The sequence below is a fragment of the Drosophila albomicans genome, chromosome 2L, assembly GCF_009650485.2.
Source record: "Drosophila albomicans strain 15112-1751.03 chromosome 2L, ASM965048v2, whole genome shotgun sequence".
NCBI lineage: Eukaryota > Metazoa > Arthropoda > Insecta > Diptera > Drosophilidae > Drosophila > Drosophila albomicans.
Genome location: NC_047628.2, coordinates 24,931,172 through 24,957,709, shown reverse-complemented (window position 1 = coordinate 24,957,709; position 26,538 = coordinate 24,931,172). Strand labels below are relative to the sequence as shown.

The 26,538-nt window shown below is 33.9% G+C and overlaps 3 protein-coding genes across 12 annotated transcripts; 1 reads left to right on the top strand and 2 right to left on the bottom strand.

Annotated features, from left to right (window-relative positions):
• The first annotated feature begins 68 nt into the window (after nt 1-68).
• Nucleotides 69-18,977, top strand: LOC117563496 (protein Aster-B). 6 transcript variants are annotated; one of them, XM_034241860.2, is made up of 11 exons: nt 71-909; nt 7,239-7,553; nt 7,773-8,349; nt 10,724-10,964; nt 11,485-12,598; nt 13,416-13,668; nt 14,456-14,586; nt 14,649-14,845; nt 16,925-17,384; nt 17,449-17,569; nt 17,824-18,977. In XM_034241860.2, the coding sequence occupies exons 1-11, from the start codon at nt 617-619 to the stop codon at nt 17,857-17,859; spliced, it is 3,738 nt and encodes a 1,245-aa protein (XP_034097751.1). In that variant the 5' UTR covers nt 71-616; the 3' UTR covers nt 17,860-18,977. The 6 variants fall into 6 exon arrangements, 5 of the variants coding, with proteins under 5 accessions (XP_051858907.1, XP_034097751.1, XP_034097755.1 ...); XM_034241863.2 differs by lacking the exon at nt 71-909 and adding an exon at nt 2,737-3,196; XM_034241862.2 differs by lacking the exon at nt 71-909 and adding an exon at nt 7,046-7,101.
• Nucleotides 18,978-19,405: 428 nt separating this feature from the next.
• Nucleotides 19,406-25,127, bottom strand: LOC117564991 (uncharacterized). 5 transcript variants are annotated; one of them, XM_052002952.1, is made up of 11 exons: nt 24,603-25,114; nt 24,423-24,533; nt 24,168-24,272; nt 23,996-24,079; nt 23,862-23,933; nt 23,718-23,804; nt 23,554-23,658; nt 23,454-23,495; nt 23,265-23,390; nt 23,092-23,172; nt 19,432-19,496 (listed from the first exon to the last, which is right to left on the bottom strand). In XM_052002952.1, exons 1-11 carry the CDS (start codon nt 25,018-25,020, stop codon nt 19,447-19,449), a joined length of 1,281 nt encoding a protein of 426 aa, XP_051858912.1. In that variant the 5' UTR covers nt 25,021-25,114; the 3' UTR covers nt 19,432-19,446. The 5 variants fall into 5 exon arrangements, with proteins under 5 accessions (XP_051858915.1, XP_051858914.1, XP_051858913.1 ...); XM_052002955.1 differs by lacking the exons at nt 23,092-23,172; nt 23,265-23,390; nt 23,454-23,495; ... (4 more) ...; nt 24,168-24,272; nt 24,423-24,533 and adding exons at nt 19,667-19,792; nt 19,856-19,897; nt 19,956-20,060; ... (3 more) ...; nt 20,570-20,674; nt 20,825-20,935 and having other exon boundaries at nt 19,406-19,574; nt 24,603-25,127; XM_052002954.1 differs by lacking the exons at nt 23,092-23,172; nt 23,265-23,390; nt 23,454-23,495; ... (5 more) ...; nt 24,423-24,533; nt 24,603-25,114 and adding exons at nt 19,667-19,792; nt 19,856-19,897; nt 19,956-20,060; ... (4 more) ...; nt 20,825-20,935; nt 21,005-21,455 and having other exon boundaries at nt 19,406-19,574.
• A 492-nt stretch (nt 25,128-25,619) lies between these two features.
• On the bottom strand, nt 25,620-26,538 carry LOC117564262 (uncharacterized). Its single transcript, XM_034242966.2, has one exon. The coding sequence runs from the start codon at nt 26,428-26,430 to the stop codon at nt 25,717-25,719; it is 714 nt and encodes a 237-aa protein (XP_034098857.1). The 5' UTR covers nt 26,431-26,538; the 3' UTR covers nt 25,620-25,716.

The window sequence follows — 26,538 nt, the reverse complement described above, 5'->3', positions numbered from 1 at the left end:
CAACAAAAAATAAATGCACAGCAAACTATATCAATATTATAAAAAATATTATTTATTAGTTTAGTTTAGCTGTTGTGGTGTTATTGCTGCGTCAAGCAGCTGGCGCGTCTGCACTCGCTGCCGCTTGACAACCCTATGTGCGACGAATACTTTTCAATGCGCATAAAAAAAAGAGAAGAACGCAGCGTTTGTACAACAACGAAATTTTGCTGAAGAGCAGCGCAGGCAATTTCGGAAACGAATCTCATATTTTAGGCTTAGTTTAGTTACAAATTGCATTTTAATTCTAAGCGACGGGAAACGACTCGGAATTACGCGAAGCTTACGCAGTGTTAATAAATGAAAACTATGAAAAACTACAAAATCAAAAAGAAACAACTTCCGCAGACGTCAGCAGCAGCCGCAGTCGCCGTCGTTGAAGGCAAAGCAGCGCTCCAGCAGCAGCATCAGCAGTTTTAATAGGCGGAGAGCGTTAAAAGTGAGAGAGACAGAAAGAGAGCGAAAAAAAAATAAAAGAAACGTTAAAACAAATGCAAAATAAAATTCTGATTGTAATAATTTGTGATTGATTTGCGACGCGAAAACAGAGACGCGTTTCATTTGTTGTCCCGTTGTCATGCATTTTGTCACACAACAGCGGCAGCAGCAACAACAACAACAACAACAGCAGCAGCAACACCAACAAAAATCATCATCCAATTCATCGTTAGCATCCACAACAACATCCACATCGGCCGGCACACGCTTTGTGTCGCTCTGTAAATCTTCCAGTCAAGGTGCTTTGCCCAAAACCTTGGCCACCGCTCACAGTCTCTTTCGGCAGTCTTCACTCCAGCAACAACAACAACAGCAGCAGCAGAAACACCAAAATCAAAAGCACAAACGCACAGCGAGTCTCAACCTGCCCATGTAAGTGTGACCCACAGCAATCGAAACATGTTTGTGTTCTACTTTTTTACTTGAACTACTTTTACATACTACTCCAATCTTACCTACATTCATATATGTATAACGTATTATATACTTTTGGTGTAGGTTTGCATGCTCCTAATTTGCATGTGATGTATGTTCTTTCTATATACTCATGTAGTACATAAAATACATTTCCAATTTACATTCTATTAACTCTCGTAATCATAGGCTACGACTTATCAGCTCTAATAGCAAAGAGATAATCCCACAAAACTCTCAGTGCATTGCCTTTTTCCCCTCTATCGTCCTATATACAGTATAGCGTACTTATTTTTATAGGTATTTTCAGTTCAAACTGGCTTTCGACTCCCAATTCTTTTAACTATTATACGAGGGTTCTAACAAAAGTTCGTAGTGTTTGTTGACTTTAAGACAGACTAGTTTTTTAATAAATAACTTCGAATTTCATAAAGTTCCATTAAAATGTAAACTGAAAACCGCAAAACTTTAATCCTCGATGTACTCAGAAAATAATGAGCTGGACTTAAGTGCCTTGACCTTATATTAAATATTGCAGCAAAATCTGCTATACACAAAGAAGTCCAAATGACGCACAAAAAGATGAAGCTTAAAAATAAATACAAAGAAAAATATTTTCGATTTTTACTTCCGGTCAACTTACCACCGAACTTTTGTTGAGAACCTCGTATATTGAAGTTTACAATGTTAGCATAATTCCCCTGAGGATCTGCATATTCCTATTTCTTTATTTCTAAGTTTATGCTATGACAAATACCACATGGAGCTTTGCTTTAGCAAAAAAAAAACTAGCTTCCACTTCGTGGAAACGTTCAGTTCTTTGTCAGTACTCAACGTGGAGTAATACTATAAAAAAAGATATGTGAGTACGTGTTTACAGGTTTTATAATACAAATGTAATAGCAGCAGGCTAAGAAATCGGTAGAAAGGTTTCATTTATATTTCCTTAGAGGAAATTTTTCCTTTATACAGTTCAAATGTATAGATTCAAGTTAAAGAAATTTATTCGAGTTTACAAAAATTTATAAAGATTGAAGGAACTTAAGAAAAATTGGGGTTTAAATGATAAAAAAAAAATATTCTAGCAATACTATAAATTGAGATTAAATGAGAAAATAGTTAAAAATATTATAAAAAATAGAGAGACCTCAACTCTTTCAGAACATGGGATTCATTGAAATTCTTATTGTATAAATTTGCGGTTGAAATTCTTCTATTTTTATGGAAAAACTAATGTTTTAAGTTATGGTAAAAGAAGTATGATATATGATATTTTGACAGATTGGGTTATATTTTTGATAGGAAAGTTTCATAGAAATGTGGGAAAAAACGAAAAAAAAACATGTATATATGGGAAGTGGTTAAAGATTTTATTTGTTGTTTTTGTATATCTTTGTTTACTATATTGAAATGTGATAAGGAATATTGTATTTTTCGTATAATTCAAAAAGTTTGTGGGTAGTATTTTACGACAGTTTCCAGCTGCTGCTTCTTCCTTTTTGTAACAATTTGAAGGATTGCGCAACAGTTGCGCTTTTGGTATTTTGTTGCTTGGCATTTTTATGGTGAAAATTTTGCTGAAGCGTATTAATAAAAACTTCCATTGTCGACGCAATACTCGCAACACACACAGTAGCAGCAACAACACTAATAAATTGTTGTTGTTGCTGCGTTGTTTATTTAGCCGGGTCTGTCGGGTTGTTCAGTTGTTCGGTGTCGGTGGTTCTCTCGCACATTTTGCGCCCGTTTTTTCTCGAGTGCAAATTCAAACGTCGCGCTGAAATGACGTCTCCGTCTCCATCGCCATCGCGTGTGTCTCTTGTTTTGAGCAGAAAGCTAAATACAAAAAGAAACAACAAAATAGAGCAGCAAAATTAATTAAATAATTAACAAACAGTTTTTCGGTTGTGCTGCTCTTCTCTCTGCTCTTCTTCGCTCCGGCATAATAAGCATATTTAATATTATTAATGGCATTTGCCAAATGTGCTAAAAATAAAAACCAAAAAAAAAAAACACCTTTTATTTTCCATTTCGTTTTGGTTCGCTTGGGTTTGCCGTGTATTTAAACGCGTTTCGTCATCATTTTTCCAATGATGACATACTTTTAGTGCTCAGTCGAGAATGACCTACAACAACAACAAAAACAACGGAGACAACAACAACAGCAACAACGACAACAGCTGGAACAACAATAGGAAATAATAAACTGGCTATAAAGCGCAGACAACAATAATAAAAACAAAATGTAATACAAACTTTTTTTTTTCTTATTTTTGTTATTGATTTTTCGCATAGAGAATAACTGGTTTAGTTGGGCTTCTTTATAGACTGTGGATAGTTAGATGGGTGGAGAAGGAAGGGAGGTCGACTAACGGTTAGTTTAGCTATTTCAACTATTACCCCCGAGTGGCAATTGCCACTGACGCGTCATTGAATCAATTAACTTGATTTCTAGCCATTATTTTCTATTATATTGTACAATAAGTTAATTATAATTGTTGTGTTGTACTTTGCGCGCATGTTGCATTGCCTTAGAGACACGCCTCAAAAACAATAACTTAACCGCCCCTCAAAATAATTCTAACATTACTAAAAGTTCATAGTTCACAATATATATTATATAGTTGCTTAGTTCGCTGTGACTCGAGTTGCTTTGTCTTAATTCGCATGTGCCGCTAGTTTTTGCTGTTAATGTGTATACAATGTTCTTATCTGTACAATCAGTTGAGTTGAGTACCTCTTGGTTTTTATTATTTCCATACCCTGTACTTAATGGGACAACTAAAGAGGTGTTTAGCATAACACAAATATTAAGTGTACAACAGAAGTTCCAAGTATCGAATATGGAAGCAAAGATTTATTTTTTCTTTTTGTTTATGAAGTGAAAGACAAACTTGTTTTTTTCGAACACATAAATTTATTTTATTTATTTGATAATAATATTTGTTTTCTTTATGAAATGCAAGAAACTCTTTTTTTTAACATAAATTTGATTCCTTTATTTGTTTTCTTTATGACGTGTAAGATAATTTTTCGTAATCATACAGTTGATTTATTTATTTGAACTTAAAATATATTTTCTTTATGAAGTGTAAGACAATCTTTTATTATTTGAAAAATATAATTATATAATAATTTTTATTCATTTGATAATAATATTTATTTTCTACTACAAATTTCATTCATTTATTAAATATTATTTTTGAATATGATTCAAAGTATTAGGAAAAATCTATATTCCATAATTAGGTATAAAATAAATGTAAAATATACAACAGAAGTTTTAAGTACCATGAATATGAAATTTTTTTAAGAAAAAGACTTCTCTAAACTTTAAATAATAATATTTGTTTTCGTTACGAAGTGTAAGAGAAATTTGTTTTTTCGAAAACACAAATTTAATTCATTTACTTAATAAAAATTTTTTATTATGATCTTAAGTGTTAGGAAAATTCTTTATTTCGTAATTATGTTGAATATCAAATATTTCAATATTAAATTTTTTAGGCGAGGAGTTCCTTACACTTTAAATAATAAAACAAACTTTTCATTTCACATTTAGAATATCACATCAGCTGTTTCTATATTAACTCTGTTAATTACAGCGCATCAAAATGCCGCACAAACTAATTGACAATCTTCTCCCTTGTTTTTCGCAACATGTTGATGATAATTTGATGCTTAGTCAAACAAAATTATCATTATGAGATGATGTTCCCCCAACTTCCCATTCTCGGCCCCGATTTGTTTTCGTTTGTTTGTTTGTTTGTTGTTGCTCAACAAATACATATTTCAATAGTTTATGAACTTGAACTGCGGCAACTGATAAGGTCGTTTCATTTTGCTCTTTTTCCTCTCCCATCACAATTTGCATATAAACTGATGATGACAGTTGATTGAACGAATGGGGAACTTTAACCACAAACTACTAGAAATACAATATTGTGAAGCAAACTACGTATTGCAAAAGCTTTTCTTTGTTTTTTAGTAGTCTCTACTATGACTCAGTTGAGTTATCATCATATAAATTTTGCAGTCGAGTTATCATCTAATACAGGTGCTTATCTAAATAGATTGCCAAACGATGCAACAATGGCAATTAAACAGACAAAACAATTACGGAAACTGCCAACAACAACCACAAAAAAATAACACATTTTTGTTATCAGCAACACGAGAGAATAGTTTGCTTTCCGGCTAAAAAGTGTAGGGTGCGACTATAAACAAATGCTTTAACAATTATCAGTTATTAATTAGACCTACAGGGCTGTGAAGTGTTTCACTGAATATGATTTCCAATTAAATAGTAAAGTGTCAATTTACTTTATTTAATAACTAAACAAAGTTGTTGGGCGATTAATAAATTAATTGATAGTTGTCAAAACTAAATTTTTGGTAAACTAAGATAAGATAACATATGTACATTTATATAATCCCTAACAAGTTTCATGGGCAATCGCTAATTCATTGTAGAAACGGTATTAGTTTTCCCACCGAGCAGTTTCATTATTTCCCGCATTTAAAAATTAATAATGCCATTTTTTTGCGAAAATTTTAAATCCCAGTATAAAGCAGAATTTCACTGTCAATTACATTCGATAAGTGTTCATTCTTTTGTCAAATTGTTCCAACAAGTTTTTACGAAATCATAAAAAAAATAAGAAAGCTACTTTTGGATCCGATCAACTTTGAGATACCCGCTAAAAGTTTTTAATAAAACCATATTCTTCAAATATACTGAAAATGTACCGTAAAACTATTAATCGATACTAGTCGAACAAACTCGTCTGTGAGATATTCGATACCCCTATTTTGAATAAAAATGTATTCTATAAATATACCAAAAATATACCACATCAATACTAAACGATACTAGTCGAGCAAATTCGACTGTGAGATACCCGCAACCCCCATTTTTAATAAAACCATACTCTATAAATATACCAAAATTATACCACAAAATATACCAAAAGTTATATTTGGTATATCGATATTGTACTAAATTTTTAATAAAAGCAAAACAGTGCGGTATTCTTAATAATACCAAATTAATATACCGAAAAAATACTAAAATACTTCCGTCGTGTAGTCGGTATAAATATTGAACCTTAAATGCATTACAAACAAATTGTAAATTTCCAATTCATTTACAAGTATTTTTTTCTAGAAAGCAATTAGTTAGGTTCATGTCAATTAATAGAAGAATTACCCTAGAAAGCTGTAAATGAAAGTGAATTGAAATGAATCATTTACAAAAAAAAAATAAAGAAAATAAAAAATTCTCGCTAAAATGTGTAGAAAATCTATTCTCAATAGATGAGCTAATCAATTGAACAAAAAATTCTTTTGACAAATGCACTATGCATAATATAACATGATCTAATATGAATAATTGCCCCATTAACCCACGTGAGAACAATGAATGAATGAACGCCTGAATTCCACAAAACGATCCGTTTAAAGTACTCATATGACGATGCACACAGAGCTCGTTATAGTTATTGAGAGGGCCTCGTTAAAGTGAAGCAGAAAAGGTTTGAAATGGAAAATAGAAATGTAAAACAGCGTTTAATTTGACTGAGTGCAAACTCACAACAGCTGAATGAACTGAAAAAAGTTATATTTGTATTAATAGATTAATAAATGTTTGTGGCATATTTTAAGGGAATTTCCCACACGCTGAATAAATATTAATTTTGAATTTGCCAATTGAATATGGTAAAAAGTTTGACCCCTTTTTAGCCTGCTTTTTCTTTCAGTGCTTTGTTGAAAAAGCGTTTAAAAGCTATTTTATTGTTTATAAAAGAAAATATATTGTATTGCTGATCAGTTGAGAGACATTGAGCTGAAAGGTCTTGGTCACAATTGAGAGTAAATGTGGGAAGCATGAATCTATATCTTATCGCGCTTATCTCGCAGTCTGACTGACTTACTTAGTTATTGCGCTGGTACTAGGCACATAAAACAATAATAATAATAATATAACGTTGATGTGTGTGAGTGTGCGTGTGTCTTCATTGATTATCTGCGATGCGAGCGAGCGATATGCAATTAGGTTTATTCACCATTTCATTCTCGAGAAGCACTTCAAACGTTGAACAGCTGTGCAATGGGCAAAAAGCGTTTTAAAAAAGAGCCCTACGTGCTTTGGTAAAGTCAACAAAAGAGTTCAGAAAAAGTTCGAGGCTAAAAGCATGTATTTTTTATTTGTTTTGTGTTGTTTTTTATTTGTTTGGTTTGTTCCTCTTTGCCATTTGTTTTTTATTTCCTTGTGCATTTTATTGTAGGATTAAAGATATTGATATAACCACAACAACAACAACCACTGCATCAGCAGCAACAACTGTAGCAGCAGCAGCAGCAACCATAGCGACTGCAACTGCAACAACTTGTGCTGCAAGCAGCATTGAGCCTGCCAATGCCAATGCCACACTTGCCACAAACATGATTTGTGATGAGCAACAAACGCAACAGCAACAACAACAACAACACTCGCAGCAGCAGCAGCAACCATCCCAGCAGCAATCAGCAGCTCAGGAGCAACTGCAGCAACAGGATGAACTGGATGAAAAGTCCACACAAATTGCTAGCAATGGTGACAGGTAGGTTGCTCCCTCTCTTTCCCTCTCTCACTCTCTCTCTAACTCTTCAGCTGCTTGTGGATCCATGTTAAGTATACGCCGCATTTACTTTGTATCAAATTTACTTATGCATGACTTTCTTGCTGTACTTTTTGCCTGCCTCATACACATTTAGACTCGCCAAGTTTTGCTATCAAGAACTTTACTCACGCTCTTTGTTTTTTTATAATTCTTTTTTAGGCGCGATTCCATCACCGAGGAGATCACAATTACCACAACCACAACAAACAGCAAGCTATTGACTATTCAGGAAGCCGTTGGCATCGTTGAGCACAGCAACATTTCCATTTCCACATCCACATCCTTGTCTTCGATACAACAAACTTCCGCTGTCGTCGCCGCAACAACACTAACAACAGCAGCAACAACAACTGCAGCAGGAACAACAGCAACAGCAGCTTCTTCCGTTGCTGCCACCGAAGTGACAGCAACTGCTCTTCAACGTCGTGAATCTGTCAGCAGCAACCACAGCAATGGCAGTCACAACCTAGCAACTGTTGCAACCAACAGCAACAACAACAACAGCAACGGGAGTAACACAGTTGCTTCTCAGCCCACGCCTAGCATAAATATTATTCAATCGGAGTCGAGGAGCGATCTTCAACAGCCTTTGCAATCGCAGAGCGTCGATTCCAACGGCTCGGGTGCCGCTCAAGCGGGCAGCTCGTGCACTGACAGTCCCAGCAGTCGCAAGAGTTCGACCAGCTCCAAGGGCAAACCTGCCAAGTTATCCACCTCGAGCAGTGGACGCGATGAGGTGAGTGTGAAAGAAAGGGATTCAATAATTAATAAGAACCTTGAAGGAACTTTGAGAACTGTTATCTTTTTTAAGAATTTTATAATATGTTGTGAAAGTTTTTCAGGATTATAGAGTTTCTTTTTATATAATATTTTCCCTTAAAAAAACAAACATTCGTTTTAGCTGAGATATTTTTTTTCCTTTGAAAATAAAAAGTTTAAGTTGCCATACTTTTCAAAGTTTCCCTGAAAAAAAAAAACATTATTTCTAGTTGCGATACCTTTTAAAGTGTTCATAAATCAAAGTTTCTTAAAGGAAATCTTAAAGAATTTACTACTTAGTTGTAATACTTTTAAAAGGTTTATAGAGATTCGCTTAAAAAAAAAATCATTACTATTTAGTCAAATCACTTTTCAAAAGTTTCATAAATAGAAGTTCATTAAGGGATCACAATTAGCTATCTTAACGAATTTACTACTTTAGATGACCTTTCAAAAATATTAATAATATATAGTCGTCGTACATTTTAAAGGTTTCATTAATAGAAGTTCCTTTCCTTAAAAGAACCATTAGACTATCTTAAAAAAATAACTTCTAAGTTGTGATTCTCTTTTTTTTTATTATATATAATATATGCATAAATAATACAAGTAGTACTTTAACAGAGATAGAACTTTCTTATTATATCATAGATGCAATTTGAAAAGTAAATTACTTTTTAGTAGGCTACACTTATGTTTTCAACATCTTAATAAAAGTAATCTTTAATCATATGATATTTTAAGATTTATAGCTTCCATTTAAAATAAAAAGTTTTGCTAAGTTGCAGTTCGTATTAAATATTAAAGATCTAATATACTTCAGGAGTGCTATATTTGCGAAAGTTCATTGAACTAAGTTCCCCATAATCATATTAATAAAAATTTCCACCATAAGCCATAAGCTTCAAATACAGCAGCTTTAATCACTGAGCTTTTTCCAAGCTTGTGCTACTCAATACAGCTTTTAAAGTCATGTTTAAAAGTTTCACCTCAAAATGTTTGTTATTAGCCAACAAAAACAATTAATTTTTGTTTATTCTTTGGCTCCTTACTCAGCTTTTGCTCTCCCCCTCTCTCTGTGTCTATTTCTCGCTATCTATCTTCTGCTCTTGTCTGTTGTGAAAGCTCACAAGCTTTCATTATTTATGGTTGCTGTTTCATTAGCACGTCACAGGTCACAACCAAATACGAAATGTGTTAATAGTAAACATCCGAGACAGATGCTCTCAGTCTGCTGATAATGTATCGAGCGACAAACAGCTCGTTGATGGATATCTCGTGGATCATTTCGTTAATAAAATGCGGAGAAAAAACAGCCGTCGCTTTAGTGTAGACTTATCGAGTTGACAAACTAAATGCTCCGGTTTCTTTTTTTTTTTTTTGGTGAGCTGTCGGAGGCCGCGGCACTGATTAGAATTACCCTACAATGTTGACACACGAAACGGGGGCAAGAATATAGCTAAGCGAGTGTGATAGGCGAGTGAATACCACCTAATTTAGTATGCGTAATATTAAACGAAGTCCGCTTAATAAAAAAATGTGAAACTTGTGTTTTCAAGAATAAATTAATAGCTAAAGAGTAGGAAAAATATTGAAGAGCAGAAATACATTAATATTAAATTTAAATTCAGATTTTTATGATAATAAAATTCATACAAATTATAAATAAATAGCATTAAAATAATATACATATTCATTATATTTAATAGTTAATATTTTAAATCAAATTTCGCTACGCCTAGAAGAGAATTAACTATCTAAAAATAATTTATATCAACACTTTGCAAATTTAATTTTAATAGACGCAAATATATTTCTATGTCAATATGAAAACTTGTCATACCCACTGTTAGACACTTCAGGGCTGCAGGGTATCGTAGAAAATAAAAAAGCAAAAGCTCCATGGCTGCCACCAAAACTTATTGGTCGAAGCTTTGACACCGATTGATAACGTTCCTGATATTGTGAATTTGTCATGTTGCCATTAGTTTTTTGTTTTTTTCCCCCGTTTTTTTGGCTCTCTTCGCGTTGCGAATCCAAGCGAACAAGACGCGATTCAGTGGCCAAAAAGTTGTCGAACGCATCACATAGATTATACAACACGCGCTCTACAAATATATATATAAATACCAACAACAAATAAAATAATAATAAAACACAAAAAAAAAATATTAGTATTGCCGATAAACTGCTCGTAAAACGTGTTTGTCTTGGCCACAAAAAATATTAATTGATAAGCAGCCAACCACCTGTTGAGACCCTCACAAACAATTCCAACGAATTTTTGTATGAATCAGTACTTGAGTTTCATGAGTAATAAATAATTTAATGATATCCCCTAATAATTTCAGGATGCGCAGAGCAAACTAAGTGAACCGGGTGCAATAACTGAGAGTCATTTTGTGAGAGGAGAAACACACGTGAGCAGCAGCTCGACATCGAACGAGAAGCCAGCCAAAGGCACATCACGTCTCTCGGAGCGGGCCAAAAAGAAGTCGTGGTATAACGTCATCTATCCCAATTACAAGTCACGTGCCGAGGACTTTAAAAAACTCTTCAAAGAGGTGCCCAACGATGAGCGCCTGATTGTCGGTGAGTTTTTGTCTATTTTCGAAGTTTGGAGGTGTGAAAGACGAAAGTCAATAGAAATTGGTTTTTTTCTTGTTTACCAACTATGACTTGCTAAATGCTTTTGTAATTCTCCAATTTGAGTTTTATAAAGTCAATTCAATAATGATATTCTCGACTCGTTTTTGCGTTGTAATTAAATATGATTGAAATTGTATTTTTGATTTATGGCTTGATGTAATGATGTCATATCAAAATAATCTTATCAAAGTCAAGCAACTCTTTAGAAGCTTAATCCACAATTGGTAGAATCGATAGTTGGTTATTTATGAACACTTCATTTAGTTGCATAGATAAACAAAGATAAAAAATGGGCAACTCAATATGAGTAGCAAAAAGTACAGAGAGAATTGTTCCTAGACAAGTTTGCAGAATAAAATCTGTTTGCTTAAACAAAATTGACTTTAGCATGTCTTCACACCTCTATACTTTGAAGAAATTCCTTAAGAACACCTCAACTAATTGAATTTCCCTTATTTTGCAGACTATTCGTGTGCACTGCAGCGAGACATCTTGGTGCAGGGACGTTTGTACGTGTCACAGAACTACGTTTGCTTCCATGCGAACATCTTTACCTGGGAGACGTATGTGAGCATCAAATGGAAGGATGTGACTGCCATCACGAAGGAGAAAACAGCGCTGGTAATACCGAATGCCATCTCCATATCGACAGTTTCGAAGGAGAAATTCTTTTTTGCGACATTCGCATCGCGTGACAAGTCATTTTTGATGCTCTTTCGCGTCTGGCAAAACACGTTGATGAACAAACAGTTTTCACCCCAAGAGATTTGGCGTTATGTGCACAATTGCTACGGCGAAGAATTGGGTCTAACCACGGACGACGAGGACTACATTGATCCCACACTGGACTCGGATGATAAGGAAACGGATGTAGATTTTCAAACAGCCATCGAGGATCTTGGTGGCGAACAAAGCAACTCGAATCAGAGCATTAATCAGACATCGTCGCAGCCACAGCAGCAGCAGCAGCAGAGTGGAAATAGCAGCGCAAGCAGCGGTGGGGGAAACGCAACCACACGCAAATCGAAAACGAAATACTTTTTCAATTCAAGCAAATCGTCCAATCTGAATTCGTCGGCCAACGCCTCGGCCAGTGGGTCGGACAATAAGGCGAGCGACAGCACGCGCAAATCCAATAAAAAGATGAAGGCCAATGCCAAGGAGTTGACGCTCAGCTCGGTGAAGGCCGCCGAGCAAACGGTTGCCGTCACACTCAGTGTGCCAGCCAACAGCAGCAGCAGCAACAACACTGGTGGCAACAATCCATCCATCAGCAACAGCAATGGTACCACAACAACAGCAACAACAACAGCAGCCAGCACAACAACTACAACAACCTCCACGGCCAGTGGCGGAGTTGCTAGTGGTTCAGTTGGAGCAACTTCTTCGGATCGCAAGAGCAGCGACAAAGCCAGCAGCCATGGCTCAGCAGCAAATGTCTCAGAGGCCAGTCATTCCTTAGAATCCAAACGCAAAGTTGTCAAGAATCAGCGACTTCGCGATGTGGACTGCAAAAACGATGAGGCAGGTCCCACAGACGTCTCCGATTCCTCCGATTCCGAGGAGAACAGTGTACCGTAAGTGAAAGTTAAAACAAATTAAAGTTGCAATTGCTTAATTGTTTATATATATACTACTTATAAATTCATTAGACATTTTCTATGCTTCATTTTATTTTATATATTACTTATAAACTTATTAGGCTTTTTCTGTATAATTTTAAATACCAAAATGAACTATATCTCGCATAGCGGCCACATTGTTAGTACCAAATTTGTGTTAGCGGCATATTTTCTCATTTAACAGTCACATGTGCAAAATTTAAGTGCAGAAAATAATATCAAACACTAAAGTTAAACTACTAATGCTTTACATAATTCCTATGAGTTCTACACAAATTTATTTACGGTTCTAGTTGAGGCCGTTAAACGAGATATGCAAGTATTTGACATTCCTCTTTATTGTTGTTCTTACTTAATTTGCGGAAGTATTTTTATTAATGCTTATCTTATTTCTAAGCAATTCTGTTTGGAAATACATTTTAAGAAACATAATTTTAGGTTGAAATAAAGAATTTTAAGGAACATAATTTTAGGTTTAAATGAAGAATATTATTTTAACCTAAAATTCTGTTTCTTAAAGTGTATTTATAGCATATTTACAAACTTAAATTTAACTGAAACTAAAAATGATTTATTGACAATTTAATATAAATATAATTTGCACTTGGCGAGTTATTTCATTTTTATTTATATTTTCTTTTCACACTTTTATTTTAATTTAAAATCTACCTCTTGCCTTTTTTTAATCTACGGGAAACACTTTTAAGGTAGATTAGTTTCTTTTGCCGTAATCAATTTAAATTAAAAGCATTTCCTTTCTTTGTTTTTGCAGCTTTGTGCCCAGCACGGAATGTACGTCGACACACGAGGGACGTCAAATTGTGCACGCAATTCTGCCCATTCGTGTGGATACGCTGTTCAATTTCCTGTTCTCGAAATCGAAATTCCTCACCGACTTCCATGAGATGCGCAAATCCACGGATCTCATCATGGGCGAGTGGCAAAAGAATGAAGAGGGCCAGAACGTTCGACTGGTCAATGTGACTGTGCAATTGGCCGCATCCGTGGGTCCCAAGACCTCAAAGGTGAGTGCAATTAGAACTATATTTTAATGTGCTTAATTGCCTCAAGTTCGAGCACACTCGACTGTGAGATACGCGCTACACATTTTGAGTAAGAGCAAAACAGTGCGGTATTATTCCTAAAATACACATATACTACAAAAGCAGTGCGGTATTATTCCTAAACTACACAAATACCACTTAAATTATACATAAGGCTAAATTTGGTATATTAATATATCACGTCATTCAAAATGTACTAAATACCAAGGTATGTTGATGGGTATATTTGGTATATTGATACGCCACTACATTTGGAATATATAAAAAATGCTAAAAAAAAAAATATATATACCGAATTCTAAATTTTGTATATTGATATAATACTACATTTAAAATATCCTAAATTCTAAAATATGTCAAAAGCTAAATTTAGTATTTTAATATAGTACTACATTCCAAATATACTAATTACTAAAATATACCGATATATAATACCTAATACTAATTCAATTCATTCAAATTATACTAATTCAATCAAAGTAAAACAATGCGGTATTATTCCTACAAAATATCAAATTAATATACCATACTGAATGCTAAATTTGGTATATTGATATGGTAATATATTCTAAATTCTAAAACATATATAAGTCTATAACTGGTATGTTGATATAGTACTTCATTCAAAATAAAACATACCACTTTGTCAGTGAACTCTGCAATGACCCTATTGCAATATTCTTGAGGTTAAGCTCATTATTCTGCATTACTAAGCAACATTTATTAATTATTATTATTTCTATTTCAGGTCACGGAATACCAAACGATGCGGGAGTGCAGCAAACCGGGAGAATTGTACTCCATTGATGTGAACAGCGTCAATGCGGGCATTCCCTATGCCGATAGCTTTAGCGTGCTCATTCATTTCTGCCTGGCGCGGTAACTAGTTAATGATTAATGCCAAAATTCCCATATTAATGGAATTACTTTTGCATTTGCAGCACCGTGGATGATCATACGATGCTGTCGATACATGCACAAATCAAGTACAAGAAATCGATTTGGGGCGTTGTCAAGGGTTTCATCGAGAAGAACACTTGGGCGGGCATCGAGGATTTCTTCTGCGCTCAGCTGTCTGCGTTGCAGAGCGAGACGTGCATACCGCCGGCGAAGGGGAAGGGACGCCGCCCCAGACGTGGTAAGCATATCGAAAATAATAGTTTAAGCAACAGCAACATACAGAAACCAAACAACAACAAGTACAAGACAAGTAACAACGAAAAGCAACAAATGAGCAATGCAACAACAATTACAACAAAAACTGAAATTGATAGCAAAACCAAAACCAAAACCCAAAATACGTTAACAAATAGTATAAAAAATACAATTACAAATACACTGTCAATGCCAAATGCCATTGCTATTGCTTCTTCTAACCACACAAAATGCACGCACCATCCACAACAACAACAACAACAACAACAACAACAACAACTTGAACAATTACCATGTCAAATGTAAACAACAACAAAAGCTACAAAACAACACACACAGGCCTAAATCAACTGCAATTGGTTACATCAGCAACAACAACCACGACATCAACAATAACAACAACAGCCACAACAATGTTAACAGCAACAGCAACCACCACAACAACAACTACAACAACAGCAAGCAGCACGGACAATGACAACAGTAGACGCTCGACTTGTCATCACTCACAACATCAACATCTACGTCCACATCGTCATCATCATCACCATCATCATCATCACCGTCATCATCATCATTCACAGCACCATCAAACTGTTCCTCGTCTTCATCATCATCATCAAGAAGAAGAAGAAAAAAAATCTACTCATTATCCACCACACCAACCTCAACATCATCATCATCATGATCTTGATCATGGCGAGCAGCAAGTGCAGCAGCATCTTCAGCAACAGCGACAACAACATTCAAGTGTCGACTCTCATCCGCAGCATCGTAAGGCCAAATTGCACACATGTCCAGAAGGTATATTGGCGATTAACAATCTCTCGATCAGTTCAGTTATGATGTTGGCAGTTGAATGCCATTTAATGCTATGTACAGACTAGCAGATACCCTTTACTTAACCCTTTTCGACTAAAGTGCGCCTGCCAATTTATGTTTTATGTTTTGTTCAAATTTGTTGCCGGCATTGAAAGTGTAGTTAAGAGTGTTATATACTATTTGAGAAGTAACTCAGTATATTGAAAGTTGTTTAGTATATTGATTTAAAAAATATATACTAAACAGTATTTTAGTTTGAGATTATTAAGCGATTTTTTGAGTGGAATATAAAAGAGAAAACATACTATCGAAAAACTAGTGTCTAAATAGTAACTCAGTATTTTGCAGGCTGCTTGGTATATTACTATAAAGAAAATTAAGAAGCTATGCCAATTCTATAATTTGTAACTACTTAATAAGGAAGCTAGTAATTGGAATTGAAAAGTTTCTTGAAGGAACTTATTGATACCACAAATTTAGTAGATTTTATTGGAGTATTTATTTGTCTGAAAGCAGCAACCTCTGTAGACTGTTCTCCAAACTTGTATGTTACATTTTCCTTATTCAGCATGTATTTAGTTTGAATATCCAATTCAAAATGTAATTGTAATTAATTCGTAAAGTATTTTGCATAGAAATTATTGTAATATTTAGATTTGTTTAACTACTGAGAAGAACTTTACTTTGAGAGTTTTTTAATACTGAGAATAATGTAAATACTGAACAGTATTTTACCTTGAGATTATTGAGGGATTTTTAGAGTAGAACATTAAACTTAAAACTTGTGTTGTAAATAGTAATTCAGAATATCGCAGGTTGTTTAGTATACCGTTTTAAGTTATATAAAGCAAAATAAGAAGTTATAAAAATTCTACAATTTGTGTCTATAAAAAGTCTTAGCTGTTACTGACGAATATTTGAAGCACAACAAAGTTAATTTAGAATTTGCAGCAGCAATTTTCTCAGTTAGCAACTTAACTCGCAACATTGGCTGTTTCATCCTTTGTTTAAAGCGCTTATTGTTTAATGTTTTCATTATTTTTACTGTAATTGTTGAAATTGTTGAGAAACATTTGCTCGCTCGTATTTGATTTATGCATTTAACTGTTGTGTTGTGTTGTTTTGGTTGCATTCGCTGCATTGCATTGCGCACATTTACAATTGATTTATGTTTTTATCGTTTTTTAATTGAATCATTTATTCTTTGGCGCCTTTCCCCATGTGCTGCAACTCGTTGCAGGTACCGCCACACAAATACGCCCCTCGGAGGAAGCAAACAGCGGCAACCAGGCACAAGTTGGCAAAACCGAAACACTGGAAAAATGGGACACCAAATTGCTATCGGGCACAGCACACGGCCAACATGCTGCTGCTGGTGGCCATCATTTGGCTGCTGGCATTGGTGTTGCTAGTGGGGCAATCGGTATTGGTGGTGGTGGTGTTGGTGGCGATAAGCAGCATCAACAGCTCCAGCAGCAACAGTTGGCGGCACAGCAGCAGCAACAACAATTGCTGCTGGCTGCCGGGGGCCAGATGCAGGATAAATTTCGATACAAGGGCTTATCATTGTTTGTTATATTATTGATGTGCTTGCTGCTGGCATTAAATGTGATATTATTACTTAAGCTCTGGAAGCTGGAGGAACACATTGATGTGGATCTCAGTCGGCGTGCCCGCATGCCCAGCTTGGCAGCTCTCAAGTGAGTAAAGATAATGATTTTCAAATTGTATATCAATGCTAATTATTCTATTCTATAATTACAGAGAATTACCGAATACGAATCAAGATTGGCTGGAGCTGTTGCGTCAGCAGGAACTGTCGCATGAATCGGAGCTACGCAAATGGCATCAGGTGCTCCAAACGGCGATTGAGCTGCTGAAAAAGGTGAGCGTCGTGTGCGAAAAGATCTACAATGATGGCGAGCTACGTCAGAGCATCGAGTCGATGCACACCGAATTCTAAGCATCTAATTAAAAGAGAGACAACAACTTAATTGTAATTCATATTCATAGCAGAGATCAAAGTAAACCAAAATCCAAAGAAATTGTTTCTTAACTTTAAGTACACTTTTTATATTTTCGTTTTATAATTTTGATATGTGTTCTAATGTTTATTTTCTGTTGTTTGTTTTGTTTCAGACTGAAAAGACTTTGGCCGAAGTCATGATACCCTAGCAGCCCCTTTCAGCACAACTCTCCCCCCTCTCTCCATCCAACTAATAAATTCCACACACAAAAGGCCCAAAATTTAGTTACTTTTGGTTTCTTGCGGCTTCGTGATCTTGTGTTAAAAACAAAGCCACCAAAAAGCTGAAATTGAATTTCACAATTAAAAAAAATAGTCACAAAAATAATGAAAAAGAGCGAGAGAATTATTTGTGTTATCGTTTAAGTAGCTTTGATTTTAGTTTCGTGTAATTTAATGAATTTAATTCTCTTTTTACAACAATTTTAGTTAGCTAGCTCTTAAAATTGTTTTTAGTCGCTGCATTTATGTTTATCGTTTTGCAAAGTATTTCACACACACACACATAAACACTAACAACAAGATTAACAAAAAATGCGCCTTGAATTTTTGTTTTAAAAAATTCATTTAAAAAAAGTATATATATAAAGAGAAAAACAAAACAAAAATACAATTCCATGTCTGATGAGCGCAAAAGTCGATTTTTGTAAATTTGATATAAATTATACCAATAAATAAATTATAATAACAAAATTTACACAAAGAAAAAGAAAACAAATTATAAAAAACCAATAATATTTATGTACAATATTTTTGTAAAACTTACCAATCCAAACTGCAAAATGTGAGCAATGTTTTTTACGACGATATTTTTTGTTGTTTATCTTTTTTGTAACACCTCTTAACTCCTTTTTGGCGCCCGTTTACAGTCAACCATAAAAAAAAGATGAATAAGAAACAAAAACTATTAAATATAAATGCTAAGCAAAAACACAATTGATTGATACCGATGTCATACTATATAGAGATATATACCATACTATATATATGTATACATGTACTACATTATTATAATAGAGGAAAGAAAGTATTGTTAGTTTGTAGTTGTTGCATTTTAATGGAAATCCCAAGAAACTGAATTGAATTGTTGGTAAAAACGCAAAAAAAACCCATTCACACAAATAATGCAAAATATGCGAGATCACAAAACATATTCAAACATTCACATCATATGCATGCTATATACATATTGGAAAAGTCGAGAAATCGAAGCGTCAAATTACAATTGAGCCGTTGCAAATTGGCCTCAAAAAAAAAAAAAAGAAAATGAAAACATTCTGTCACAATTTATATGTGTAGAGCAACAACATTGTTAAGCTGCTGTAATAAAAAGATTCTAATTTATTATATAAAACAGAAAAATAAAAAACCCGATTATGTAATTATAAAAAAAAAACAAGCGTAATTTCGAAGCGTCGAATTTTGGTATATATGTACAATATAAAAACTATTGTATTTATGATTTCTGGGAGTTCGGTATATTTTGACCCTTATGATATATTTCGAATATAGTACTTCGACATATCAAATATGGCCTTCAGTTTATTTTATTATTTTTGGGGTATATTAATTCGGTATATAAAAATAACGCACTTGTTAATTGAAATATAATTAAATTAACGAACTACGCGATTCAAATTTAGCAAATGTTTTTAATATGTATTCAGAATTGAAAAGTTAAATTAAACAGAAGAATCAGCTGACTTAAATCTATAACATCGATATTGAAAGAACTGCTAACAATTCCATTTGCATTTCGCTTTACACCATGCATTTTTAAAGAAACCTCCGTTGCATTGTTTGTGGCATTTTTCAATGATGCTCAGCCGATTGTTGAGTTCTTCCTTGTTCTTTTTACACTCATCTAAAGAAAAAAATAAATATAGGTTTGATTATTTGGTAGATGATACATAAATAACTGGAATTGAATTGATTTCTTTTAAAGAAGATACCTACCCAAACCTTTATTCAATTTGTTAATAGTCGCATTTTTAGAAATGGTCTCAAGTTTTTGCGATTCCAATTGCTTTTTACATGATTCGACTAACTTGTTGTTGTTCGAATCCTTTGTTTTATAAGAATCTACCACAGCAAAAAGTGTTGAAATTAGACTATTATCATGATTAATTATACAATAAAACGTACCAAGTTCTGTTTGGATTTCTTCCCTATTCTTCTGACATTGGGCTAGAATATGGAATGGAATTAGATTTTTCAAATTTAATATACTTAAGAAGATACCTACTCCATAGATTGTGGTTAAACTCAGCTACTTTATTCAGTTCCTTAATAGTCACATTCTTATAAGTGGACTCATTTCTTTGCGATTCCAAATCATCCTGACACGATTCTTTAATTGACATAATTTTGATTGGTAATTATTGTATTGCATCAAAGTTATTCACTTACCTAATATTATTTGTTGATTAGTTTGATATTCTTTAAAGCTTTCATCCTTTAATTTTACTAAATTCGTATTATTTAATTGACATTCATCTGGAAAAAGATATTTTCTATTAGGTTTATTCAAATTAAATATTCAATCTAGCGTACTTAGTTTCTCTTCGACTGATTTCTTCTCCTCTTCTGTTTTTTGCATATTTCTTTTGTTCTCTTGACATTGATCTAGCAAAGTTAATACAACTTATATAAATTCTGCAATGTAAGAAGCAAAAGGCAACACTTACCCAACAGATTTTTATTATTCTCAGCTACTATTTCCATTTCTTTAATTCTGTCATTCATATAATTCGTCTCATTCCGTTGAGATTCTAAATTATTTTATAGGGTTAAGCGAGGAGATTTCAATCGTCAGTGATATCTCAAAGTTGTATTCAATTATATAAAGTGAACACTTACCCAACAGGTTATGATTAGCCTCAGCTTCTTTTTTCATATTGTCAATAGTCACATCCTTTTCGATGGAACCAGTCCTTTCTGACTCCAAATCCATCTGACACGATTCTATAAGAGAGCAGATTTGCATTCAGAATTGTATTAACAAGTTAAATTCCTATTTTATAAATCTTCTCTTCATTCAAATTGGCTAATTCTTTAATTGTCAATTCGCATTCATCTGAAAAAATATGAAAGTGTAATAATGACTGAACTTACTTTGTTTATCTTCCAGTCGTTTAAGTCTATCTTTGAGCTGCGGAGCCTCATTATATGCTTTGACCATAGGATTGGGACATACTATTTGTGGTGTTCTGTTTTTCGGATTACCTATTTTGTGGAATGATTATTCATTATTAAAATTCCCAAACTGTGCGGTAATAGTTTATAAAATCTTACTCTGATTATTTGTGTTGTTCTCGTAAGATGATATAGTTAGTTGCAAGTTCTTTATTTCTAATTCTTTCTTTGCAATTTGCAATTGGAAATCTTCCAGAAGCTTAAGTTTATCTTCTATTTCAGCTCTTTGGTTAGCAATAAGTTCATCTTTAATCGAAAAGGCCTTTAATTCGGCTCCTTGCTTTTCAATTTGGTTTTTATATTCGTCTAGTTGCTGATTAGCTTTATTGGTTTCATTTATTTGAAGTTCCAGGAGCTTTATTTTTTCTTCCATTTCTCCACATTGTTTTAATTGATTTTCCACAGGTGCGATGAGTACTTTTGTAGAAGCTTCCTGAAGTTCTTCTTGTTCCTTGATCGCTGTGCATCTTGGCACGAGAATAAACAATACCGCCAACAATTTCAAAAATGTCTGCATCTTTTTTTATATTTCTCGGATTTTAGAAACACGTTTGCTTGCCTTTCAATGCCGTTTAGAACTGTAGCTCGCTTCTGAACTGAAGAACTCTTTTATACTAAATAAAGAAATTCCTATTGACGCATTTCTTCAAAATTGTTTTACGTAGAAACGATTTTTTTCACACTTTAGATTTTAATGTAAGATTATTCTAAAATGAGTTATTCATAATTTTGTTGAAATAATTTAAATTTGTTCCTTCTTATTATTTGGGAGTTATGTTTCCCGGAAAATCAGCAGTTAAACGAAATCGTATTAGGCGAGATATGAAACCAGAACAAAATAAGCGATAACACTTTAGCTACAGTTGAGTGCTCGACTTTGAGATTCTCTACAATAAAAGCAAAACAGTGCAGTTTTATTACAAGTAAGAAAGCTACAGTCGAGTGTGCTCGACCTAAAATCCCATAAAAATACCGAAAATATACCAAACGGTATATTTGGTATATTTATATAGTACCACATTCAAAATATACCATAGACAGAACAATATACCAGATTGTCAGCCAAAGCAACTAAGACCCATAGTAATGGGGCGTCTTTGCCCATACAAAAGTATTTCTTTAACAACTTTGATAATTTTTATCGATCGCAACCAAATCACAATTACTATAGCTATTATTGTATATACCAAAATTCGCGACTCAAGCTTTACGCCTGTTATTCGATTTTTGTTGATTTGCGGGGGCAGAAGTGGGCGTGGTAAAAATTTGAAACAAACTTCATCAGCGCGCAAACATAACAAATGCTGTCGAAAAAAAATTACAGCTCTATCTCTTATAGTCTCTGAGATCCAGTGTTTCATACGGACGGACGGACAGACCCACAGACGGACAGACGGACATGGCTAGATCGTCTCGGCTGTTGACGCTGATTAAGAATATATATACTTTATAGGGTCGGAGATGCCTCCTTCTACCTGTTACATACATTTCCTGCCGGCCCAAAGTTATAATACCCTTCTACCCTATGGGTGGCGGGTATAAAAAGCAAAGCAAAAATTCTGTCACAATTTATATGTGTAGAGCAACAACATTGTTAAGCTGCTGTAATAAAAAGATTCTAATTTATTATATAAAACAGAAAAATAAAAAAACCCGATTATGTAATTATAAAAAAAACAAGCGTAATTTCGAAGCTAGTGTCGAATTTTGGTATATACAATAAAATAACTATTGTATTTATTTCTGGGAGTTCGGTATATTTTGACCTTTATGATATATTTCGAATGTCGAACTTCATCGATATATCAAATATGGCCTTCAGTCTATTTTGATTATTTCTAGAGTATATTAATTCGGTTTATAAAAATACCGCACTATCGTGCAATTATTCAAAATGGTTGCCGGATTTATCGTGAACCACTTCTGAATGGATCGAAACCCTAAATAGTTTCAGTCAAATCGTATGTGTGTCTTCATATCTCCTTTGGTCCACTTGTTAATTGAGATATAATTAAATTAACAAAATACGCAATTCAAATTTAGCAAATGTTTTTAATGTATATTCAGAATTGAAAAGTGAAATTGAACAGAAGAATCAGCTGACTTAAATCTATAACATCGATATTGAAAGAACTGCTAACAATTCCATTTGCATTTCGCTTTACACCATGCATTTTTAAAGAAACCTTCTCCGTTGCATTGTTTGTGGCATTTTTCAATGATGCTCAGCCGATTGTTGAGTTCTTCCTTGTTCTTTTTACACTCATCTAAGGAAAAAAATAAATATAGGTTTGATTATTTGGTAGATGATACATAAATAACTGGAATTGAATTGATTTCTTTTAAAGAAGATACCTACCCAAACCTTTATTCAATTTGTTAATAGTCGCATTTTTGGAAGAGGTCTCAAGTTTTTGCGATTCCAATTGTTTTTTACATGATTCGACTAAATTGATGTTGTTCGCATCCTTTGTTTTATAAGAATCTACCACAGCATAAAGTGTTGAAATTAGACTATTATCATGATTAATTATTCAATAAAACATACCAAGTTCTGTTTGGATTTCTTCCCTATTCTTCTGACATTGGGCTAGAATATGGAATGGAATTAGATTTTTCAAATTTAATATACTTAAGAAGATACCTACTCCATAGATTGTGGTTAAACTCAGCTACTTTATTCAGTTCCTTAATAGTCACATTCTTGTAAGTGGACTCATTTCTTTGCGATTCCAAATCATCCTGACACGATTCTTTAATTGACATAATTTTGATTGGTAATTATTCTATTATATCAAAGTGATTCACTTACCTAATATTATTTGTTGATTACTTTGATATTCTTTGAAGCTTTCATCCTTTAATTTTACTAAATTCGTATTATTTAATTGACATTCATCTGGAACAAGGTATTTTCTATTAGGTTTATTCAAATTACATTTTCAATCTAGCATACTTAGTTTCTCTTCGACTGATTTCTTCTCCTCTTCTGTTTTTTGCATATTTCTTTTGTTCTCTTGACATTGATCTAGCAAAGTTAATACAACTTATATAAATTCTGCAATGTAAGAAGCAAAAGGCAACACTTACCCAACAGATTTTTATTATTCTCAGCTACTATTTCCATTTCTTTAATTCTGTCATTCATATAATTCGTCTCATTCCGTTGAGATTCTAAATTATTTTATAGGGTTAAGCGAGGAGATTTCAATAGTCAGTGATATCTCAAAGTTGTATTCAATTATATAAAGTGAACACTTACCCAACAGGTTATGATTAGCCTCAGCTTCTTTTTTCATATTGTCAATAGTCACATCCTTTTCGATGGAACCAGTCCTTTCTGACTCCAAATCCATCTGACACGATTCTATAAGAGAGCAGATTTGCATTCAGAATTGTATTAACAAGTTAAATTCCTATTTTATAAATCTTCTCTTCATTCAAATTGGCTAATTCTTTAATTGTCAATTCGCATTCATCTGAAAAAATATGAAAGTGTAATAATGACTGAACTTACTTTGTTTATCTTCCAGTCGTTTAAGTCTATCTTTGAGCTGCGGAGCCTCATTATATGCTTTGACCATAGGATTGGGACATACTATTTGTGGTGTTCTGTTTTTCGGATTACCTATTTTGTGGAATGATTATTCATTATTAAAATTCCCAAACTGTGCGGTAATAGTTTATAAAATCTTACTCTGATTATTTGTGTTGTTCTCGTAAGATGATATAGTTAGTTGCAAGTTCTTTATTTCTAATTCTTTCTTTGCAATTTGCAATTGGAAATCTTCCAGAAGCTTAAGTTTATCTTCTATTTCAGCTCTTTGGTTAGCAATAAGTTCATCTTTAATCGAAAAGGCCTTTAATTCGGCTCCTTGCTTTTCAATTTGGTTTTTATATTCGTCTAGTTGCTGATTAGCTTTATTGGTTTCATTTATTTGAAGTTCCAGGAGCTTTATTTTTTCTTCCATTTCTCCACATTGTTTTAATTGATTTTCCACAGGTGCGATGAGTACTTTTGTTGAAGCTTCCTGAAGTTCTTCTTGTTCCTTGATCGCTGTGCATCTTGGCACGAGTATAAATAATACCGCCAACAATTTCAACAATGTCTGCATCTTTTTTTATATTTCTCGGTTTTTAGAAACACGCTTACTTGCTTTTCAATGCCGTTTAGAACTGTAGCTCGCTTCTGAACTGAAGAACTCTTTTATACTAAATACAGATCTTCATATTGACGCATTTCTTCGAAATTTTCGTACGTAGAAACGAATTTTTACTCACGTAAAATTTTGATGTAAGAAAAAAAAAAAAAAAAATTGAGTCATTCATAATTTTGTTGAAATAATTTAAATTTTTTCCCTTCTTATTATTTGGGATATTGGGAATATTTCCCAAAAAAAATCAACAGTTAAACGAAATCGTATTAGGCGAGATATGCGGGAGCCAAAGTGGGCATGGTAAAAATTTGAAACAAACTTCATCTGCGTGCAAACATAACAAATGCTGTCGAAAAAAATTACAGCTCTATCTCTTATAGTCTCTGAGATCTAGGTGTTCATACAGACAGACAGACAGAAAGACAAAAGGACAGACGGACATGGCTATATCGTCTTGGCTAATCAAGAATATATATACATTATAGGACCGGAGATGACTCCTTCTACCTGTTACATACATTTCCTGCCGGCACAAAATTATAAAAAAGTTATTGTGGAAATATCTTAAGTATTTTTTTGCTGTATTACATTTTAAGTGATTTAACTTTAAATTTAAGCATTCCAATCGGAACTCAAAAGGTAAAACTAAGAAATTCAAAGACGATAACGCATAGCATTATCTTCTGCATTGGAATCTGGCTTTAGCTCCGATTTGACCTGCATCAAGCTCATCGATTTGTTAGTTTGCAGACGTCGCTTTGGACGCAAAGCATCTGTGGGATTATTTGCATCATTTTTGCGCATTGCTTTGGGCTTCAACTGCTTCTCTCGCTTTAGTTTTGGAGTGGCCAAAGTGTTCATATTACGTGGTGATAAAGCCAGGCGACGTCGCGCTGCAGTCGAAGCGCTGCCTGGTAACATTTTTACAACATTTGGTTTTGCTGGCACTGCGGGTTTCGTCTTCTTCAGAACAGTTACAACTGTGTTCAGTGTTGACTCTGTGGAGCCCGATGATTCGTTGATCAGCTTCTCCTCGGACTTTTTCGCTGGCTTTGTCATGCGTTCGATCAGATCGTTGAGCACTTCCTTCTTAGCCAAAGCAGGGATCAGCATGCGGGAACGTTTCTTGGTCAAATGCGTCGCTGTCACTACATTGCTCGTTATCTTGGTAGATTTTTCTTTGGGTGTGGAAACCATTTTGCTGCGACTTGACTTCATTTTGAGTTTCTTGGCCTCAGTTTTTCGAGTTGGATACGTTGGACGTCGCCCATCGATAGGAAAGATCTCTTGCTGCAGTTGCTCTTCTTTTTTTTGCTGGCGATAGCGCTTCCTGAGCATATCATATATTGATATAATGGGTCCATCCATTTTGAGGTAAAATTGAAAGCTTTAAAAAAAATTAAACTTAAATAATGCGTACAATTTTATTGCAGAAGTAATTGTGTTTGTTTTTGATAACTATGCAAGTAAGTACTG

Excerpts from the sequence above, each read along its gene's own strand:
- LOC117564262 (XM_034242966.2), bottom strand. The coding sequence starts at position 26,430 with ATGGATGGACCCATTATATCAATATATGATATGCTCAGGAAGCGCTAT.
- LOC117563496 (XM_034241860.2), top strand. The coding sequence starts at position 617 with ATGCATTTTGTCACACAACAGCGGCAGCAGCAACAACAACAACAACAA. Across the intron at positions 910-7,238 it reads GCGAGTCTCAACCTGCCCAT|GATTAAAGATATTGATATAA; the intron begins GTAAGTGTGACC and ends ATTTTATTGTAG. Across the intron at positions 17,570-17,823 it reads CGATTGAGCTGCTGAAAAAG|ACTGAAAAGACTTTGGCCGA; the intron begins GTGAGCGTCGTG and ends GTTTTGTTTCAG.
- LOC117564991 (XM_052002952.1), bottom strand. The coding sequence starts at position 25,020 with ATGCAGACATTGTTGAAATTGTTGGCGGTATTATTTATACTCGTGCCA. Across the intron at positions 24,080-24,167 it reads GGCTAATCATAACCTGTTGG|AATCTCAACGGAATGAGACG; the intron begins GTAAGTGTTCAC and ends AAAATAATTTAG. Across the intron at positions 23,659-23,717 it reads TAATCAACAAATAATATTAG|AATCGTGTCAGGATGATTTG; the intron begins GTAAGTGAATCA and ends TGTCAATTAAAG.